The following is a 13,003-nucleotide window of genomic DNA, read 5'->3' on the forward strand; positions in this document are numbered from 1 at the left end:
GATGTTGAACCTGAAACTCCAATACTTTGGCCACCTGATGCGAAGAGCTGACTTACTTGAAAAGACCCTGATGCTGGGAAAGATGAGGGCAGGAGGAGAAGGGGACAACAGAGGATGAGATGGTTGGATGGCATCTCCGACTCAATGGACATGAGGTTGGGTAAACTCTGGGAGCTGGTGATGGACAGGGAGGTCTGGCATGCTGCAGTTCATGGGGTTGCAAAGAGTCAGACACAACTGAGCGAATGAACTGACCTGAACAATTTCTTAGTTCTAAGTACTACACTAGGCACCAAAAATATAGAAATTAAAAAAATTTTTTCCTATTCAATGATTTCCCTTAATAGGAAACACAGAAAAGAAAATGTAAAATTATAATAAATTATGTAATGCATTAGAAAAGAATATAGAGAGAACCGCCAAAGTCCAAAATTTTTGATGATGAGAAAAGCAACAGCAAAGGCACAAAAGGTGAATGAGAACATGAAGCAATATAAGATCAGATGACTACAGCAAAGAGATGGGGCAGAGGCAGAAGAGGTGCTGATCAAAGAGGCAAAGGCTAGGACCTAAACACCATTGTTTGTCATGACGAAAATGTTAACCTTCGTGCTGACACCACTGGTGACTACTTCAACTAGACTGTGTGGAGAAGCATCTATACCCTGTGGATACAGATGAAGTTACTCCTGGACATTCCTAATGACATCAAGCAAGAACAAGAGGGTACACCTGAGACAGGCAAAGAAGGGAACAGTCTTCCTCCGACATCAAAAAGTGGAAATCCTTGGATTCCGCGTGGAGGACACTGGATATGGTGAGTAAATTAGAGCCTATCTTGTGGTAATCTGCAGAGAGTAGGCAGTGATCCTCAGACTGAGACTATAAATTGCTTAGAGCCCTGTACTTCTGATGTGATTGGGTACTCAGTAAAGCTTTACTTAAATACTTCACTAAAGCCTAAAATGGATTTGAAAGAGTTAAGGGAAGGGAGTATCTACAATCTTAGAAAGAAGTCTGATGTCCTGAGAACTTCAGAGTGACCTAGAAGGATAAGGGAGCAACAGAGGCTTGGGGAACAGGCAGGGGAAAGGCAGCAAAGAACTTCCAGGTTAGATCTGTAGAATATATAAACATTCTTCAGGTATTGGTAGAAGTTTCTAAGAGTTTTAGGGAAAAGACTGGACTTTCTGACCACCTGAACAGATGGGAGCAGGGGTACAGTGTTCCTTTTACATTAAAGGAATATTTTTTGCTTCTAAATTTTTTGTGCTCCTAAATTAATTGGAGGAATCAGTTTCAACTCATGATGTATTTCATCTTAATTTTTCTTTCCTAGGTCTTTGTGAAGGGGCTAGAAAAAAAGACAAATCCAGCAGCAACCCTGGAATAGGAAATGGCAACCCACTCCAGTACTCTTGCCTGCAAAATCCCATGGACAGAGGAGCCTGACAGGCTACAACCGCAGAGTCGAACACAACTGAGTGATGAGCATGCTCCTGTAGCAACAAGCACAATGGAACAAACTATGTGTTTCACATACATTTTCATGTAAAAGGGCTCCCGCTAGGGTTCCTTAAAGAAATAAATGATACTAAATAATAGAACTGGGCCAGAAAATGTGAGGGTTAAGACTAAAGCACCTTGTTATACCAGGGAGCGTGTAAGTTTGCATACTAAGATTGTATCAAAACAACGCAGGAACAACTTGAAGAAACTCCCCGTGATCAAAGCAGAAACAAGTGATCATCAATGAACATACTAACTGCAGTGGGTTGAAACATCAAACCACTTCAGTTTTGTGTACAAATTCATAAAGATATATATTTTTTAATTAGGTTTCACTAGAGGGTGTTGGGAACCAATTCATTGTTTTAAAAACTGGTATATAAAAAGAAATGTTTATCCTGCCTTTCCAATGTTATGTACCATTGAAAAACTTAGTAACAGATGAAGGGATGTCATCACTTTAGAAAATGGTTCCAAATAATACATGAAATAAAAGTGATAGAATTAAAATACCATGATCGTGCAACGCCTACTGAACTAATGAGTTCTGGCATTAAATATGACAAAAGAAAAGTAAATTAGAGGGGCTTTCCTGCTGGTTCAGTGATGAAGAATCTGCCTGCTAATGCAGGAGACATAGGTTCGATCCCTGGTCCAGGAAGGTCCCATATGCTGTGGGGCAACTAAGCCCAAGCACCAAAACTGTCCTCCCTGTGCTCCAGAGCCTGGGAGCCACAGCGACTGAGCCACGTGCTTCAGCCACGGAGGCCCTTGTGCCCCAGAGCCCGTGCTGCATAAGAGACGCCACTGCAGTGAGAAGCCCACGACCCACAACGAAGAGCAGCCCCTACGCTCCGCAGCTAGAGAAGAGCCCACGCAGAAACGAAGACTCAGCACAGCCGAAATACATGAACAAACAAAATTACAAAACAGCAAATTATATAGTACACGTCCTTTGACACAGGAGTGCAAAAGTTTCCTATGAAGCAGTTTTGCTAAAAAAAGCTAATCTGAATTCTATAAACCTTTGGAAGCAACTACCAATTTACAAGGAATATAGAAGACAAAGGAACCTGTAGATTATGACACACAGATGCAATAAGCAAAATCCACACTATGAGAAAATCTACAAGACAATATACTTCTTCAATTAAAAAATCAGCGGGGAAAAAAAAAAAATGAAAGAGAACTCCACAGAATAAATAAAGACTTAATTGCAATGTGTGGTTCTTGTTTGGATCCTGACTGGAATAAAGAAACTAAATACAATTTTGAAAGCCTACCGGGTATTTGATGACATTAAAAAAGTATTGTTAATATTTTTAAGTTTGCTAATGGTATTATGGTTGTACTCTGAAAAGTTTTTAAAAGTATATATTGACATATTTATGAATGGAATGATATGATGTCTGAAATTTGCTTCAAAGTAATATGGTAAAGGGGAGAGAAAATGAGAGTAGATAAAATAAGAGGAACTACAAGGTGATGATTACTGAATTACAGTGATTGATACATGAGAATGTACCTGTTTTGTCTACTTATTATTATTCTGTTTGGTCTACTTCTGTATATGTTTGGAATTCTCCATAATAAAAAGTTAAAAAGAAAAAAAGAGGCATATAACCTCATTTTTTAACCACAAAATGATTCAGGATATTCCATTTATTGATAATTTATGACAGAAAAGGAAAATTCTTAATGATACTTGAAGATATGAGAAATGTTTATATAATAACCATTGTGTATAATATAAGGTAATTATTACTTATTGATATGTGGTAAATTAGGGGTAGTTTTTGTTTTTTTATTTATGTGTTTCACATTTTAAAATGTAATACAGTTAAAATTAATTTTTTAGAACTTGGAGGAAATGTCATGTATATTTTATTATTTAATACATTTATTGAATGGCACGCTCTATACTTGGCAAGAGGGAAATAATGCTGAACAATGACATAAGAAGAACCAAAACGACGAGGTAGAAGAACATGTGAAATGCAGGTCAATTTGGATGCTTTGACAGGGAGGAAGGGATCAGTAACAGTCTCTATAAGGTAGTGTTCCTGCAGGACGGAGAGGGTCAGCCATTCACAGAGCAGAGAGACGAATGTCCAAGGCAGAGGAAGCAAGGTGTGGAGATGAGAGAGAATCATTCCATACTCAACGATAAGCCAAGAAAGGTTTAAGCACTGAATGTGTGGAATTCAAAATATTTAATTGCCATCAAGCTTAACATGCATATTAAATTTGTTTTAAATTTGAGAATAATGAAAATACATTTAAAAGATAAATATATTAAAGTTATAATATTAAAAAGTTTAAGTGTTGTGAAAATAAAGATAATCAGATTTCTTTTTATATGCAAAATAATATATAATATTTTATACCAGTATTTCAGATGAACTAAGAAATTACCTTGGACAAATCTCTGAAGTTACTTGGCAAAGTAAGATCCAGTTCTTCTGATTCATAATTAGTAATGACCCATGGAAACACAGGATACTGATTTAAGTCATTGTAAGTCCGTCCTGGAAGAGGGGAAAAAGGCATTCTTAATTTAGAATAATGAGATGATAAACATTCCAGAATATATCTTATCAAAAATAACAAGAACAACAATTTCTGAGTGCAAAACATTGTTCCCAGTGCTATCATTTATTCATTATTTCACTTAATTTTCACAATAATTTTGAAATTAGGATCACCCCATTTTACAAATAGAAAATTGAGGCACAAAGGTTTATGTAACTTGCCGCAAATCATGGAACTTGTAATGGTTGAACTATATTAAGTCTAGATACGCTGTACCCATGCTGATGCTCTTATAAATTCCACAAGTATTTTTTATTAATTGAAACCAAATAAGATAATCTTCACTAAGAATTTAAAAAACAATTTCCTATCACATAAGAGTTTTTCAAAACCTGAATCCTTTCTCTGCCATTAATTAACTAACCAATCAACCAACAAACTAATCAACCGAGTTCAAATGACTTAACCCCTGTGGGCATTCATTAGTCACCTGTAAAATGATGAGGTTATTCTAAATAACTCTGAAATTCCTGTGAAAGCTTTCAAATTCTATGCCCCTTTGAATATAATTCACAGCATCATCGAGGCTGCTTATTCAATTCCCAAATGATGCCACACACTCATCCACGCTTCTTCTAAATCAAAGACATTTAATGACACATTCAGGTCTATTAACAATATGAATAAGGCAAAGGATAAGGTAGCCCATCCATGTAGACACAGCAGCTTTCTGAATATCACCACTGAGGGAGGCAGGCTCAGTAGGCGACATCACTGTTCCCAGAGTAAAATGCTGCCTCCACCATTTCACTAGTCTATAGCCGACATTTAGCTAGATTTAATGTGAACAAACCTCTATGGCTAACATACAAGGGAGACAAGTATATTAATATTGCTTGAATTCCTTTCTTACAGTGTATTCTATCCCCTTCTTTCTTTTCCAGTTCTCAAATATATACGAATGTCTTATCAATATACAGCTGAATATTACACTAGCTCTCCACACAGATTCTCGGTATCTAAGCCTTCCTCATGATTTGATGTTTTTAACATTTTATTTCATTCTATTCATCATGAGCTTGATGCCTATTAGAGTAACAGAGTTCTTCCTTGACTGAAGTGGAAACAGTCTTACAAAATATGAATAATAAGATAATTTTAATTCAGATGTAATTATCAAACTTCATATTTCTGTCAGTTTTAATTTCTCCCAGAAAAAATAAACGAACTTAATAGCAAAAAGCAGCCTATTTTGATATCTCTTTTCTCTTGCATTTTTCTCTCCTTCTGATTGAGATCTTATCAACAGTAAACAATATAATCCTTTGTTATTCTGTATGCTTAAATAATTAAGTTTATTGTACCTACAGTAAAAGAGTACATACCTACTCACTGTCAACAGACTCTTGTTAAGTAAGTTAAATTCAATACACAATTACTGAATGCCCATGCTCAGTCGCTCAGTCGTGTCCAACTCTTTGCCACCCCATGGACTGTAGCCCACCAGGCTCCTCTGTCCACGGGGATTCTCCAGGCAAGGATATTGGAATGAGTTGCCATGCCCTCCACCAGGGGATCTTTCCAGCCCAGGGATCGAACCCAGGTCTCCTCCACTGCAGGCAGATTCTTTACCATCTGAGACACCAGGGAAGCCCAAGAATACTGGAGTGGGTAGCCTATCCCTTCTACAGGGGAACTTCCCAACCCAGGAATTGAACCGGGGTCTCCTGAATTGCAGGCAGATTCTTTACCATATGAGTCACCAGGAAAGTCCAATCTACACCTAAGGTTCTCATTTAATCTCCAACCATTCAGTCCTTATATTCAAACTTTTTTCTTTATTTTGAAAATGAACCCCTATAAAGTAACTTGTAAGTTCTGAGACACTAAAGCCTCAGGCATGACTTGTATTCACTGTGAATTCCCCTTCACCTCCCAACCACATTTGATACAGAGGCCAACACTTTTCCCTCTCCCTTTCCCATCATGTCTCAAGCCATCTGCTTCAACTTAGTTCTCCTACTAAGTCTACAATTTCTGGGATCACTGATCCTTTTCTCTTCTTTAACAACTTTCCTCTTGCTTTTTGTCCTGCTCCAGAGCAGTCCCCAGACCTTATCTCACTGCTTTCTGCATCATCTGTCTTGGTAATCTCATCTCTCTCTCATGGTGATTAGTCTCTATGCATCTCTCTATGCAGATGAAACCCAATGTCCTTTCTCTAAGTTCCAAATGTCCTCTATACTCCAGCATCTCTTTTTGATATATTGTATGCCTTGCTAGGACAGTAAAATCATCATCTTTCTCTAGATCAAATTTTTTCCTTCTTTTTCCTTTAATAGCACCAAGGTTTCCCCCATGATTTAGAACAGAAGCCTGGAAATCTTTTCTGACACTTTCTTCTCATTTACTCCAGCATTCAGTCTGCTGGATGGCAGATGGTGTGTACCTTGTAAATTCTTGTGTTATCTAATCCTTTTTTTTTTTTTACCAGAATTGATGTATATTTAAGGTTTTGAATTATACAAAATGTGAATGACTTTATCTTTTGAAAGTTGTCTAGATTGACTTATTTCAGTTTTTACCAAGAAGAAGATATAACAATTATAAATATATATGCACCCAACACAGGAAAAACTGGAATTAATCCTTTGTTTTAATTCCTACTGTCACCTCTCTAACGCAGGACTTCGTTACTTTTTATGTGTAACTGCCTCCTAACTTTTGCTCTCTACCTACTCTCTGCACCCCTCTTTATCCTTCATATTGATTCCAACTTTTCATACAGCTCTGATATTGCTCATTTGTTCAGAAACTTTGAAAAACTTCCCCGTGATTGACTGCTAATCCCTCAAATTGAGAGAAAATCTTTCATAATGAATGTCTCCACACAATCTTTTTAGTTTTCATTTTCATCAAACCTTTATGAATACATGTACACACACAACATACTAATAATCATTCTTTAGCTATATATCATTTTTTCTCATCTTTGTATGTTGCTTATGCTTTCAGCTTTACATAGAATGACTCTATTCATATGAATACTCAAATAATCTAATTAATAACTCATTATTTGAAATAAATCAACATATGGGCTTAAATTACCTGCTATTGTGTTGAGAAACATCAAGTACTCAAAGTTTGAAATCTCCCTGTGTTGCCATCGCTGCGTCATATTAGAAGCTTTAAAAAGTTGACGTGGACTAGCTAATGAGATACGCCTGCAAGAAAAAGAATTTGATGTGGAATCAATTTAAACTTAAGATTAGTTATTTCAATAATAAATCATGACTTCTGGGCTCATTCAAATTGATGTATTTATACTAATGAATGCTAGAGGTGTTTCAATCTACAATTAATGCTTAAACAAATGATGTGGATAAGTCACAGGTCTATTATCCATGTTCTATTCATTAAGGTAAGCTGTCATTACAAAACCATTATAATATCTAGCTCTATAAATTGATTAATAACAGTATGATTAATAATTTACTACTTCACTGGTATAAGAGCTATTATAGTTACTAAGAAATACATATAAAATTGTAGTCACATCTTTATCAGTTTTATAGTCATCTCTTAAAAATAACATATTTGTACATTATTAATTTAAACATCACATTTTTCATATCTATTGTAACAGAGGAAAGAGGATCCCCTCTTCAGGTTGGGATAAATGTAAGGGAAACTATTTTTTTATATACCCTAACAATATACAAAGTTTTCTATTTTCTTAATGTAATATAAATAAAAAAAGGACATAACTGACCAATACTAAGTAGCAGTGGGAAATAGGTGGCAGGATTAAATACTACATTTGGAGCCCAGAATCTCAGAGAAGTATGCTGTCATAGTTCTTCCTACCACTAAGGACAAGATACTTATTTTTTTTCAAGCTTAATTTACAACGGTGTAATTTACATACCATAAAATTTATGCATGTAAGTGTACCATTCAATGTTTTAAAGTAAATTTCTAGAGTTGTGCAATTATCACCACAATGTATTTTGGAACATTTTAATTACCACAGAAACTTGCCTTGTACCTATCTGGAACTAATGCTTAATTCTACCCCTAGCTCTAGGCAACTATCAATCTGCTTTGTATGAACTAACCTTCTCTGAACATTTCAGACAAATGGAATCAGACATCATGTAATCTTTTGCATTAGGCTTCTTTCAGTAACCATGTTTTTCAGATTCATCACTGTGGCAACATGTATAAGCAGTTCATTTCTTTTGATTGCTAAGTAGTATTCCATTGTATGAATATAGAATACACCACATTTTAAAAATTCATTCACCAACTGATGGACATTTAAATTATTTCACTTTTTAGTTATTATGAAAAATGCTAATAGGAACATTCACATACATGTCTTTGATAAACATATGGTTGTATTTCTTTGGGGTAGATTACTAGGAGTGAAACTGCTGGGCTGTACGCTGACTTTAACTTTCTGAGAAACTGCCAAATGGTTTTCCATTATACATTTCAACAAACAATGCATGATGTTTGAATTTTTCCACAACTCTGCCAAAACTTACTATTGTATGTAATTTTGATTATAGCTATACTAGTGAGTGTAAACTGATACCTTATAATTTTAATGTACACTGTTGAATTTCTTTTCATGTGCTACTTAGCCATTTATTTTCTTTGAGGAAATTACTATTCAGATCTTTTCTTCATTAACTGGGTGGCTTCTTTCATCCTATATTGTGTTGTAAAAGGTCTCTATACATTCTGCATACAGTTCCTTTATGAGATACATGATGTACAAAAATTTTCTCAGTCTGTGGCATATCTTTTCATATACTTAAGTGATGTATTTAAAGCACAAACATTTTAAATTTTGATTAAATCCATTTTCTAATTCTTATGAACAGTGTGTGGTAAATGTTGATGTTCATTTTTTTGCATGTGATTTTCCAATCATTATAGTAATATTTATTTAAAGATTACCCTTTCTTCATTGAATTGTGTTGGCAACTTTGTTAAAAAGCAACTGACCATAAATGCAAGGGTTTATTTTCTTTATTCTTAATGTAGTTTCATTAACTTATATGCCTATCATTGGATAAATAGCACACATTTTGATTATTGTGGTTTTACGGTAAGTTTTGAAATCAGATAGTTTTTCTAATTTTGTTCTTTTTCAAAATTGTCCTGGCAAATCTAGATCCATTGTATTTCAGCTGAATTTCTCCCAAAAAGTGTATTAAATTTTGAAAGGGATTGTACTAAATTTATAGATCTAGGGAGAATTGAGATCTTTGTACTGAACCTTCTGATTCATGAATATGGAATGTTTCCATTTATTGATGTTGTATTCAATTTCTAACAGCCATTTGTTTTACACTTTTCATTGTAACAACTGTACATGTTTTGGTCATCAAGGAAAAAGACATTTCTAATCTGGATGCCTTTGATTTTTCCCTCCATCCCTTCCTTTCTTAGCATACAGGCTGAAATCCCCAATGTAATGTTAATAGAAGTGGTGAGAATGGAAGACATTCTAGCTTTCCTGACCTTAGGGGCAAAGCATTCAGTCTTTACACATTAAGCACGGTGTAGTATGGGAAAGTATGGGAATAGTATGGGGCTTTTTGGTGGCTGCTACTTACCTGTTTATCCTGTATTCTATTAACTATGTGTATGATACTGATGATCAGATTTAAACCAATTTGAGTTCTTGGGATAAAACCCATATGGCTACTTCATAATCCTTTTTGTCTATTGGTTTTGTATATATTTCTATATTGTATATATATGCAATCCTTTCGTATATTGATTTGGTTTGGCAATATTTTGTAAAGCATTTTTGTATATGTTAATTAGGGTTATTAGTCAATAGTTTTTTCTTGTGACGTCTTTGCCTGGCATTGATATTAGGGAAAAGATGGCCTCACAGAATGAGTTGGTAAGTGCTTCTTCCTGTTATCTTCTGAATGAGTTTGTGAAGGGATAGTATTTTTCTAATTTATCTATTTAAAAAGATTCATCAGTTAGCCCATCTGGGCCTTGACTCTTTGGTAAGATTTTTGAATTCTAATCCAATGGATCTGTCACAGGTCTTTCAGTTTTAATTTCTTCTTGAGTAACTTTTGACAATTCTGACTGTCCAGGAACTTGCCCATCTCATCTCAATTGTCTTAATTTGTAAGCTGATATTTCCTGCTAATGTTTTTAATTTCTACATGGTCAGCAGTGCAGTCCCTTCTTTCATTTCTGACTTTGGTAATTCATGTTACCTCTTTTGTTCATAGTTAGGCAAAGTATGTCAATTTTATTGAGCTTTTCAAAGAATCAGCTTTGAAAAGTTCTAACCTGTTGCATGTCCACAAATTCTCTGCTATTTTCTCTTAAAGAGAAGGAACTCCATACTCCTGCCAAGGAGCTTGGGCTGTATTTAATAACTCTCCTGAAACAAATAAGATGTAGCAGAAATGATGGCTTGTGACTATCAAGCGCAGGTCATAAGAAGACATTGGGGCTTCCACCTCCCTCTATCTGGGATCAATTGATCAAAGTCATGAACTCACTCAAAAGTAGCCTATGGCGAGGCAGGCTTGGCACAGACCAGAGTCCTACTGCTTCGGGGCATGGGAGTGTATCAGCTTAGAAAGTCCTCTAGCACAGGATGACTACAGCTCCTACTGATATTTTGGCTATTATCTGTTGATTCTATATCAGTTGCATTTATAAGAAGATAGTAACTAAAAAACCTGAATAAACACTAATCAAAAATAGCCTAAATCAATACAAAATTAGGTATGTTAAAAGTAAACTGCAAGTTTCTACTGCTAATGCATTTCAATTAATATAAAAATACCGGGGTTAAGTCTCTTCCTAGTTCTTAAATTAGCTAACTGAATTGTATTGATGAAAATTAACAACTACTAAGAAATAAAACAGGTAATGAGCCTGCTTTTTAAATACAGACAACTGGCTAGGACATAGGAAAGAGAGATATAACCTGATACTCTTCCAATCCCCTGTACTGTGAGAGATTCTTTGGCATTTTAACATTCCTTTCAAATAGTTATTAAGTTACTTTGAACAATATAAATGCTAGTTATTAACTCCACATGTATATACAAAATTAATATTCGAACTCTGGTTTACTGGAGGTGAAAGATACAAGTTTTAATTAAATATATTGTATGCAAAATCCTTAATGTATGGATTTGATATTGACATCAACAGAAAAAATTAAAACAAATATAATAAAGCAAAGTCTAATCATTTTCACCAAAATGATAAAAAGTTTAATGATTTATTATACATATTAAGTGATGGTACATTTGAAAATGGGTACAAAATAAGCACTTCTGTAACTTAGGTATTTTAAACATGCAGAGCCTGTTTTTCACTGATCTTTGCTGGGTAAAACATAAAATAACATCTACCAAATTTAAGTGTACAGTTTAATAACTTTAGAATGTACCTGTTTCTGTAATCAATCAACACAGAAACACTCCAAAAAGCTAAGTCCTTTGTCCTAGTTCCTGGCTCCTGGTAACCAATGATCTGCTTTCTGTCACTATGTGGTTTTGTTTTTACAATAATTTCATATAGATAGAATCATCTAATTTCACATTTTTCTCAATCATCTCATATAAGTAGAATCATAGCCCATGATGGCCATGATGTACGTAGCACACAGTGCTTAATGTCGTTTCCTCAGCACAATGCCTTTGAGATTCACCTGTGGTGCTGCATGTATCAGTGGTCAATTCCTTTTTATTTCTTTTTAAATTTGCTTTATATCTTTTAATTAGATAATAAAAGTAGCACATCTGCATTTTTATGAATTGGAAAAATAAAGATTTTGGAAGTAGATGAATCGAAACCTTAAATTCTATAATGTTGAGATAATGGCTGATACTTTTTCTTTAATTGAAGTGTAGTTAACTTACAATATTGGGTTAGTTTCAGGCATACAGCAATGTGATTCAGTTATACATGTGTAAATATTTTCCATACTATTTTCCACTATATGTCAGTATAAGATATTGAACACAGCTATCTGTGATGCACAATAAATCTGTTGTTTATTTTACATATAGTAGTGTGAATCTGTCACTCTCACACTCCAAATTTATCCCCCTTCACCTTTCTGTTTTGGTAACCAAAAGTTTGCTTTTTATGTTTTTGAGTCTGTGTTGCTGTTTTGTAAATAACTTTTGTATACCATCTCATTGCATGGATGTACTACAATCTACTGATCCATTTACAGTTGATGGACTAGAAATGTTTCAACTTGAGACTACATGAATAACACTGCTATTAATATTTGCTTACAAGTGAAGGTGTGTAGACTGTGTAAAAGTCATCCTTTTTAGGTGTACAATGCAATGAGTTTTGCCAAACACATACAGTTGGGTAACATCACAATAGTCAAGACAGGAAATATTTCCATGTTATCAAAGAGTTCCCTCACACTCTTTTGTAACTAATAGCCCCTTTTCAATTTCAGTCTCTTGAAACCATTAATCTGATTTTTGTCCAAGGAGTTTTATTTTTCCAAAATGTCACATAAGTGGAATCGCACTGTACACACACTGTATACAGTACACAATCACACCATACAAACAGTCTGCTTCTTTCACCTAGCACCATACTTTTTATTGTAAACTTCTTTATTTTGTATTGGGATGCAGCTGACTAACAATTTATGACAGTTTCAGGTGGACAACAAAGGGACCCAGCCATACACATCAGGGTATCCATTCTCCCCCGAACCCCCCTTCCCTCAGGGCTGCCCCACGACGTCGCCACATTCCATGAGCTGTACAGAGGGCTCTGCCGGTTACCCACTTTGCACATACCAGTGTGTACATGTCCATGCCAAACTCGGTATCTGTTCCAGCCCCCCGTCCTGCCCCTCGGAACCGTAAGTTCATTCTCTAAGCCTGTGAATCTTTCTGCTTTATCAGTAAGTTCATTTATATCA

The 13,003-nt window shown here is 35.1% G+C and overlaps 1 protein-coding gene across 2 annotated transcripts in view; it reads right to left on the minus strand.

The window, feature by feature from the left end:
* Positions 1 to 13,003, minus strand: part of LRBA (LPS responsive beige-like anchor protein) — a 725,050-nt gene that overhangs the window by 200,907 nt on the left and 511,140 nt on the right. For both annotated transcript variants that reach the window (XM_061142480.1, XM_061142479.1), the window contains exons 43-44: positions 7,150 to 7,265; positions 3,925 to 4,037 (exon numbers count right to left, since the gene is read on the minus strand). In XM_061142480.1, the coding sequence (XP_060998463.1) occupies positions 3,925 to 4,037; positions 7,150 to 7,265 (229 nt within the window). The remainder of the gene's footprint in view (positions 1 to 3,924; positions 4,038 to 7,149; positions 7,266 to 13,003) is intronic.

This window comes from Dama dama, chromosome 5 (assembly GCF_033118175.1).
Source record: "Dama dama isolate Ldn47 chromosome 5, ASM3311817v1, whole genome shotgun sequence".
NCBI lineage: Eukaryota > Metazoa > Chordata > Mammalia > Artiodactyla > Cervidae > Dama > Dama dama.